Source organism: Uloborus diversus, chromosome 8, assembly GCF_026930045.1.
Source record: "Uloborus diversus isolate 005 chromosome 8, Udiv.v.3.1, whole genome shotgun sequence".
NCBI classification, from domain to species: Eukaryota; Metazoa; Arthropoda; class Arachnida; order Araneae; family Uloboridae; genus Uloborus; species Uloborus diversus.
This window is the reverse complement of record NC_072738.1, coordinates 80,592,143-80,602,625: the sequence shown is the minus strand read 5'-3', so window position 1 is coordinate 80,602,625 and position 10,483 is coordinate 80,592,143. Positions and strand designations below refer to the sequence as shown.

General features: G+C 33.0%; 1 protein-coding gene across 1 annotated transcript in view; it reads right to left on the bottom strand.

The window, feature by feature from the left end:
- Positions 1–1,079: 1,079 nt before the first annotated feature.
- The window catches only part of LOC129227653 (uncharacterized), a 29,285-nt gene continuing 19,881 nt past the window's right edge, over positions 1,080–10,483 (bottom strand). The window contains exon 6 of the mRNA XM_054862243.1: positions 1,080–1,280. Within this exon, the coding sequence (XP_054718218.1) occupies positions 1,136–1,280 (145 nt within the window). The 3' untranslated portion in view covers positions 1,080–1,135. The remainder of the gene's footprint in view (positions 1,281–10,483) is intronic.

Sequence of the window (10,483 nt, the reverse complement as noted above, 5' to 3'; positions counted from 1 at the left end):
TCCGGAATATTTTCTTGAACTAAAAAGTACACACGTAAGTCTGAAATTTTTGTGTTTTATTCCAACTGAAAAACTAAAGAAATGAATATTGTCACATTATAATGCAATATTTTATTGAATGGTCTTTAATTAAAACCGTTTAGAGCAGAAGTGACGTCGCAAAACAGCGTGAAACGCCGCGATTCTCGAATTTTCCGGATAGTTGATGGTGGAAACTATAAATCGTTAAACACAAGACTGTAATAAGGCTGCAGGAACTCATAAATTAAATTTCAATTGGTATTAACTTAATGTAAAAGCAATAGTTATCAGTATTCGCTAACGCCAAACCTTTACAAAAAAAGGGCAAAAAAAAAAAAAAAAACGCGTTCATGAAAACAAAGTCTCCTCATACACTATAGTAGAAGAATCGCTCATTTACGTTCAAAAACTTGTTTCGTGCCCTTCCTTCATTCTCTTTTATTTAAAAACATCGAAAATTGGTGTTTTTCTTTCCATTTCAAAATGAGTGTGAGGGTCTCGGGTCTTATTAAATAACTTAAGGTTTTTGGTGTTTAAATTATTCTCTCAGGAGTAGTTTTTAATGTTTCGATATTGATAAGCATATCTGAACTGTTTTCATCTTATTTTAATACGTGTTACTATTTATTATAGTAATTAAGTATTATAAACAATCGGCCAAAAGCTCTTTTTCCGGAACCAGAATACCGGGAAATTCAGATATCCGGGATAGCTATGGTCCCGAACTTCCCGGATAATTGGTTCTCTACTGTATCTCGAAAACTCATTTCTGCAGATACTGCCATTTACCTGCACACGGCAGAATAAACCTGCCTACTGCGCTATTTCCATTTGGTTCTGCGACAATGCACCTTTAACATAAAATACAATATCACAGGGAAAAGATGTTTTTACACAATGCGTATTTTGCATTCAATGTTTTTATCTCCAACTGCAGTTGGTTTCCTTCTGAAATGTGCAATGTGTTTGAAAAAAAAAAATATATATATATATATATATATATATATATATATATTAAAATCAAGTTTTATGTATCAAAATAAAATTTCATTTTAAATAATTTATTAAGCATTCAATGTACAAAATATACATGGTAATTACAAACTCAAGGTATCTATGATACTTCAGAATATTTTTTTCCCAAGGAAGAGATTTCCTCACTCATCTGTAACTCGAGATTCTTGCACTGTTCAGCTTCTTCTTTCATAAACTTTTCAGCTATGGAAGCAATTTCCGTTTGTAACACATTAGAAGCATTACTGGAAAAAAAAAAAAAAAAAAATCAGTTTTTTTTTTTTTTTTTTGAGAGAGAGAGAGATCGCGCACCTAACAGTGAGGAAAGAGATCGCACAAGGTGACTGATTTACCAAAATTTTAGGTTTTATCTAAAATTTTCTATAAATCATCATTTTCTATTTTTACATAATCCGCAGAAAATAAATGAAAAGTAAAAATTACATTTCGCCTACCAAGGGGACTATTAGATAGGATGATACTTAAAGGGTTATTGATTACAGATACATATTTACCCTGCCACAGGTGTTTGGATAAGAGTGGGTGACTGTGTCCCCCGCGCGATCTCTCTTGTGTTAAATAAACTTTGTCGGACAATATATATGAGGGAGACCCAAAAAAAACGGATTTTTGTTCTAAAACATTTATTTATCAATTTATTGACAAAATTTCATTAGTCTCCTTCAAAGTATTTGCCAATAGACGCAATACACTAGTCAATTTTTTTTTCCACTGTTCGAAGCTCCTCCGGAGCTCTTCAACTTTGATCATATTTAGTGTCTTCTGTGAAGCAGTTTTGACAGCCACTACATCATCAAAACGCTTCAATTTTAGATTTATTTTCATCCTCGGGAACAGAGAAAGATCACAGGGAGCTAGGTCTGCTGAATACGGGGTTTTGAGGAACGACTGGTCACCTCCGAGAGGCCAAGTAGTGGTTAATAGTGAAGGCTGAGTGAGTGGGAACATTATTGTGGCGAAGGAACCATTCACCTAATCGCCTGCATGAGTTCCAACTCACTTCTGTTTCTCCTGAAATTTTGTCAATTGTATCAGGACGATTTTTGTTTTTTTCTTGGCGGATTATTTCCACTATTTCATCATTTTGAGACTCTGAAGGGCGCCCAGAACAAGTATGATCTTCAACACTCATCTGATCTCGTTTCAGTTGCCCAAACGACTTGAAAAGTTGTGTATGGCTCATAGCTTCGCTCTTAAAAGCTTGTTGAAGCATTGGGTAAGCTATTCCGTTTCCACGCAGGAAGCAAAATTTTAAGCAAACTCTTTGTTTTTTACATCTGCCATAATGAGTTCGCAGGCGGAAAGCAATAACACTTGAGAAAACCAACACTACGATCAGACTTTATCAACTTGCACAGCTGTTTTATGAAGATCTCTACTTGAGCCATTAAGCTGGAGAACTCTCCACTACATCTAGGATCATCAGAGTGCCATTAGTCCGGTTTCTTTTGGGTCCCTCCTCATATCAGTGGTTCCCAACCTAGGGGTTTTTAGAATTTCAAGGGAGGCATGAGAGTATAAAATTGAAAAATAAAAAAAAAAAATTAATTTGTGGTAGCGAGTGAATGTTGAATAACAGTATTAACTTTTTCAATTCTGTGAAAGTGACCAATTGTGCATGCTAACCTCAAGTAAATCCTAGATTTACTTCAAAAAATAAATGTATTAATTTCTCGACAATAAATTTAAAACAAAAGTTTTGTGCACCAAATATTTTGTGCATGAAATTATCTAGATTTTTTACTTAATAATTAACAAACTAGTTTCAGCTTCCTATATTATTACTTGTAGTTTTCAGTTTTCACTCCTAGTTCCCCCATACCTACCACAATTTGTGGTTTAAGCAGTTGGATGGGACCCTGAAGACAGCTCTAATCCAGACCAGAAGCCGAGCAATCCCCAGTGCCCCCAAGGTATTGTTTCACTTGGAGAACTTTGTGACCACAAGCATATTTAACGTACCCCAGTCAATGAAGACGGTGGACCTACAATCGCTTCGAACGCTGACGAGAAATTCTCCTCTTACATTTCTCGTTTACTTGTCCATTTTTGCATTTTGTGTACCATTTTTTCTTTTATGCACTGGTGAAGGGGTTTGTTGTAATAACCTCAAAACAGCTGCTTGTAGAGGTTTTAAACTCTTTTTAGTTAATTTTATTTGTACATGTATACATATTGTTCGTACTTTAACTCATTTCATTGGACAAAGTTTCCGACTGCTTTTTTTACAGAATCAGAAATTGCCTAGACAAAAAGGTAAAATACATACAATAGTATTCATTTTACTTGAATTAAAGCAGAAACTAAACTTTAAAGTAACAAAATTAAGTCAATAAGAGAAAGCATAAAATGGATTTCGGATTAGATTTCATTGAAAGTTTACTTGTTTGTATTAGAAGTAAAATTGATTATACATTGAATAGGGAAGTTGCAACCTATTAAATGTTCATATTTTGGCTATTGGATACTGTTAATTGACCCTCAAAACTAAAAAATTCACCATCGCCGAATTTTAAAACACTGTGGTTGATTTTTAATGAATTTTTAAAAATCCACGCGCAAAAGTGCGCTCTTCTGAAACGTCACGAGCCTACGTCACAGGGCGCGAATGGGCAGCCTTCCGCCGAAGATCCCTTGTTTTCGCTAGGGACATTTTGAGCGCGCTGATATTTTTATTTTTTAGAAATTCAATAATCCTTTTGAACACACTATGGAGGTCGGATTCGTTAAAGCACAATCTAAATAATCTTCCTCAAATAATATCAATGATGATATTCGAATATTTCCGAGAGGATGAGAGGTTTAATGTTCCAGAAACGCGAGGAGTTTAATGCGAGGAGATAAGCCTTTTACGTTTCGTCTTCGAAGTCGAATGCATGTTCTTCGGTTTCTCCCATGACATGGGAACCAGTTCGCTAGCATTTCTCTCCTATCGGAAGAGCGTATGACGTCACTTCCTATGCCATTTGATGTCACAAGGGCTTGAACTTTAAAATTTAATTTAAAAAAAACTACTTATCGTATCGCAAAAATTTTTTCACCTATGATGTTCATACATGTTACTCTATCATATAAAAATAAAATTAAAAAATCGAAAACTTCCCTATTGGAATACAAAATTTATTATTCATCTCTTAAAAAAGAAAGTGTTTAAATCAATGTAGCACTTTTGGAATGCTTGTACTTAATGTATTTAGAAAAACAAGTTTTTATTTTATCATAGCTGTTGCTACTATATCTTTAAAAGGAAGAGGTTTTTTTTTTAAGTGTTAGGTGTGCTTGGAGTGCATTGCAGACCTATCTCTGCATGGTGCACCCTGAGCCACAATTAAACCTTGAAAATCGCCTTTTTTTGACAGGGGCTTTATGTAATACCCATGTTGTCGACAGGAGACAGGCTAAATCTATTATTTAAGTGTTACAAAAAATGTTTGCTTCTCATAGTAAGATACTCGTATATGTGATGGTGATTTTATTTCTTTCAGCATGGCACTTTTGACATACTTTTGCTCCAATTTCATCACCAAGAAAACTTAATATCTGTACTTTATAACCAGACTAATGTAAGTCACGTTATCACTTATAGGTGACCTGTACAGGGGGACTGGGGGGGGGGGGGGGAAGTCAACTGATTTCTCACTTTTAAAAGGAGAGGGGACTTGCCCCATCACTTTTCATTGTTAAAAAATAACGATTGATTGAAAAATGTTTTTTTACAGGGTGCACTGGTGTATTTAACAAAATTAAGAACTAAAAATTTTAAATAAATGAATTTTTTCATGTCATTTGAACAGAATTCAATTTTGAACTGGAAGGTGAGAGTACACAGTGATCATGTGTCCAATTTTTGAGCCTATATTCCAGCTTTTTTAGAGGTCATTTAATCAGTAATGTCAAACTTAACAACATAACTCAATTTTACCAAAGAATCATAACAGTAATAGTAATACTTAAAATAATCAGCTTTAGAGGCCTATTCCTAAAACTCACACTTCTTTTGACCCTCAATATTTCGGCGCACTAGCCGTCTATGTTATCACTACTTTGCAGGAAAGTGTAAAAACGTCTGTATGGTGCATAACAAAGGTTAAACTTGTACTCTATTAACACTGTATGAAATAGTAAATAATGATGAAAGAATTTTTATTATTATTATTATTATTATTATTATTTTTGAACTAAATTGTTATGGCTCAATGCGGAATAGGATTCTACAACATAATGCTGTAATAATCTGAAAATTGTCATTTCTGGAAGTACTTTACGACTTCAAGCTATTCAGTGCTCCTCCTTGTTTGCAAATGAGAGTCATAAATCGAGACCTATCTTTAAAGTAGTTATTCCCCACAGGGAAGACTCTGCCACTGTGGGCAGAGTCTTCCCTGTGGGTTCCCTTGACAGGAATGTCTCAGGGCCTCTTGGGAACATCTTCGAAATCCCTTGCAATTACTTGGTCATTCATCAATTTGCCTTTTCATCTGCAATGTTAGGCAAACAAACAAAGTACCATTGTCGCCTCAAAACCATATTTTAGCAGAAAAAGTACAATGATATCAAAAGTACAAAAGTTTTGCACGACAAAAAGCTTTTGGTTTTTTTACATTTTTATGAGAAAGTAGTGAATGACTGAGATTTTGCCAAAGAAATGCAAATTTACATTTGTGTTTCAGTGATTCTTTAAACACTAATATATGTATTGCCTTTATTTTTTGCTGCATGACATCTAATCTGGTCCTGGTATAATCTGGTCTAATCCCTGGTAAATAAGATTTTTTTTTGTACGTTTTCAAAATAATTTCTCGCATAGTTTTATCTTAAATTGATGTTTCATATTTTTATAGCTGATATTTTCTTTAGTTATTAAGAATATGAAATATAAAAGAAAAAAGTTTGCATTGATATATTTTATAAAATTTGTTGTATCAATGAATTATTTGAATGCAAATTTTGAAATTAAATTTATCTTTTTATGCCACTTTTTTAAAGTGAGAATAATTGCACTTCACTGCTGCATTAAAACTGTGATGTATAAACATTATTATAATGTGCTCATTTAAGCAAAAAAAAAAAAAAGCTTTATGAATAAAAAGTGAAAATAGTAACAAAACGTATTATACCCAATCTTATTTTTTATGAGGATTTAAGTTGAAACTATTTAGCACTTGTAAAAGTGCAATTTCTTCAGTAAGCAATTGATTCAAAAATGAAATCAAAGCATACGCAACTAGCTTATCAAATGATCATAAAATCGATCCTGTAGAGTTGTAGGGATCTACATGATAGGTTATTATCAGCAAAAGGGTAGTAACACTCATCTGTACCCTTTTGCTAAAAAGAACATTACCAGAAGTATTTTTCAATTTCTGCGTTATCTGCTCCAGTTCGACTGTTTAGCATTGCTGGAATTTTTTTCACTTCTCAAAGAATGAGAAAGAAAACACATATCTTGAAAACATTAATTACTTAAATACAGTAAATTCCTTTTTTTTTCTTTTTTGATTTTCAATTGTTTAGTTACGTATCTTTTATTTTCACTTTCTGTATATTTTATTACACTGTGGTTTTTCTGTATAAAGAACCGTACCCCGTGGCAGAAAGCTGCAGAAAGATTTTACACTAAGGGAGGAAAAAAGGGAAAGGGAAAAAAAAAGTCAGCAATAAAATCATTCCGCAGAACAATACCTAAGGACAGCTGTTTCGCAGTAAAAAATGTATCTCGACTACGAATTAAGGAAAAGGCTTGATTTTCTGCGAAAAATAAAATAATTGCGATATTACTTTACAAAAAAAAAAAAAAAAACTTTGGTGAGCGCCAAATCAAGCGATTATTGATGACTGTGGTAGTCGGCAACATCGGAGATCGAGAGATATAGCATGGATAAAAACCGGTTTTAACCAGAACTTCTTCCTACATGGAGCGATTTCGAAGCAACCTAGCTTGTGTTCGACGAGCTTATTCGGTAAGGACCTGTCGGTTGATCACATGACAGCTAATGACGTCAGCGCATGCTAAAGCATTGGAGCTCACATGTCATTATTTGTCATGTGATCAACCTGCCGGTAAGCTACCGGTCAATCAACGAACGCAACCCTTGTGTTGATCAAAGAACAGTGGTTTCGCATTCGCTTCACCAGGGCTCTCCAACCTTTTTCACTCGAGGGTCACAATGTAAATTTTTGGAGTCGAAGAGGGTGGGTCCAACAGTATTTTTGCTCAGATGGTCTATTTAGCACTACCCCCCCCCCCCACCCTTACATTGCAAATATACATAGATTTTCTTTTTTTTAATTAAGCGCTCAGTGGTGATTTTTGAACATTTCTGGGCTTGCTTCTAAGTTGCTATATATCCTCATTCAAATTTGCTGTTCGCTAAATTAAATTATATTTTGAGTGCCCGTAAATCTCTAATAATATAACGATAGGGGGTCTTGTAAAATTTAGAATAGTACAGAAAACTGAAACAAAAAGTATTCTTTGTCGCAAAATAGAGTGAATTTTTTATTTATTTATTTTTTTAATAAAGCTAAGGAGTGAGTGATTCAAGACAAAATTATTGCAATGTAATACAAGATTATTTTGTTGAATTAATGGAGATTAAAAACTTGGAAATAAATGAGAACTCAACACGTGTGTAAAGCTTTTAAAATATTTTTAAAAGTTAAAAAAATAATGAGAAGATTGCATTTGATTACCGCTTAAAATTTCAGTCTATTTCAGGGACAAACTTCGTAGCTCCGATCATTAAGACTAAAAGGGATAATAAATGTTCGTCTGATAGAAAAGCTCTTACTTAGATTTAGTATACTTTAATTTTGAAAATGTCTGTTCATATTTGTAAGTGGATACAAATAGAAAAAAACATAGCTCTAGCATGATTTTTTCAGATCTTAAAATATTTTTCTGGTAGAGAACTGTAAAATGGAAGAAGGTTACCTTTCTTGTGGCATTCTTACAAAGCTTTCTTGAGTAAGTCCTTAGTTGCTAACTCGATGATTTCCAGTTGCATATCAGAAGGCATCTTGTCAATATCACACTTAAAAGGGTTTTGAAAGAATTGAATTTCTTCAAAGCGGGTTTCAAACTCATGTCGTAGCTGAGAGATGACTTTCAAAACGTAATCCTTGGGAAAGGTAGCAGTGCGTAGTGCACTTAAGTTCTTACATGTTTCAAAGTAATCAAATTTTATAGATCCTAAATGCTTTTCGAAAAGTATGAGTTTTTGTCTGAAAGCTTTGACATGGTAGTACAAGTCACAAACTGATACTGAAGATTTTTCACCTTGCAATTTCAAACTCAGAAAATTAATGCTGCACTCGTAGTTAAAGATAAAAACTGATTAAAAAACAATTAAAATAAACAGTAAAAAGATTTTAAATAATTATTGGAAAATGAAAATAATGTCTCAATTATATTTCCAACGAGACTGTCTCTGCTTCAAAAGGGGAAAAAAAAAATTTGTAGGCTTCCTGCGGGCTGTAGGTTGGAGAGCCCTGTGCTTCACAATGCACATGTTAGTATTTGTTTGTTTGAAAAACTTGTGCCGACATATAATCAAGCTTTTTTCACCTATGTTGAAAAATTTAAGCCCTAAAAAAATAAGGCTTATTTGCGGTGTTGTAGGTTGCAGCAACAGATGGAACACTTGATAAATTGTATGGTATTGTATTGTATTGGTAATTGTATGGTATTACTATGATAAATTGTATGGTATGGTACTTGATAAATTGTATGGTATGTATGGTTACGGTAATTGTATGGTAATTGGGCTGACCAATCGTTATTCAGATAGGGGTGCTTATATGAATGAAAATATTTTCTCATTTAAAGAGCTATAGATTTTTTTTCTTAATGCATATTCTAATTAAATTATTTTTTCATTGTATGGAGAAGGAACTTTTATTTGTTCCAGTACTTGATTTAAATTAATTTTTTTCACATGAGGGAGGGTGCAGGGTGGGATTTCTTTTTTGCTTTTCATGCATCGAGTGTTTAAATAAAATTCTTTTTTTTCTGACCGGTGGTTGAATTTTCAATTTGTTCTAACTAAAATGTGTATTTGAATTAAATTTATTTTCCTTTTGGGGGGAGGGGGATACTTTGTTTGTAATATCGTGTATTGCATATATTAATTGAGTTTTTTTATGGGAGGGTAAACTTTTTTTTTATTAATTTTTCCCTCCCAAATCACATGCCTGTTTTAGTTTTTTTTTTTTTTTCAAACTGTAATGCATATTTTAATAAAATTTCTTTTTCCTTTTGGGGGTGAGGGGATACTTCGTTATAATTGTGCAATGCATATTTTAATTTATTTTTTTTTATGGGAGGAGGAGGGGCAATCCTTATTTATTCTTTCAAATTACATACATATTTTAGTTTTTTTTTCTTTGGGGAAGGGTTCCCCCCCCCCCCGGGACTGTATATTTTAATTTAAAATTGTTTTTGCTTTGGATCTTCTTTCATGGAATATTGAATAGATGTTGCATCTGTATTTTTCTGGTATTGAGAACTACTGATAAGTGCCAAGAGATTAAGACTGAAAACTTAAATATGAGAGTGGCATCTCTGTTTGAGCAATCAACCCCTACTATAACACGTAACTTAATAATTTACATTAGCATTACATAAATTAGCATAATAATTTTTGGTTAGATTAGGTTTTTTTCTCCACTTACCAATTGCTGTTACTATGGTGTTAATATTTTTAACCATATAGATTTAGCTCAAGGTCCCTTTTTTTCTCTAGCGAAAACTGAAAATCTGTTGGAAGCCCCGATACTGAGCTTTAATGCTTTTTGTTTTCGTATAAATGAATTCATTTAAACAAAAAGGTGTGCAAAATTTGTTAATAAATAAATAACTTTTTAACTTTTGAAATGAATTGCACTTAAGTTTGTCCCTTAGTTCTTTTTTCACTTCATGGAGCATTCTTGTAGAAAGAAATTAGGTCCAGAAAATTTGTCGCAGAAAGTAAAATAAAATTCTGCCACAGGGGAACCATACAAGGTTCTTTTTCTTTCTTTCTTTTTTTTAATAACAGCATATTAAATTAACTGATGTTATACTAAATAGTTGAGAATACGATGCTGAAGTATATGACACAATTTTCAGAAATTATCAACTCAGGAAGGATCAATAATGTTGAGCAGTTTAGTAGTAAATTACTAACCTTACGCCAGGGGTAAGGCAGAACTACTGCAATGGCAAAATAATAATGAACAATTGAGTCAAAAACAATATGCATTTTGTATACATTTGAAAAAGGGTGTGCCTACACCTGTATAAAATGTACAGTCATTGTAGCGTTGTGTAATGTACGCACTTTAAATTATCTAGATGTTTTTAATATTTTCATATGTTGCTCCTTTCTAGTAACAGTGCCATAATTCAAAATAAATAAATTAATAAATAATCTTTTAGTTAATACTA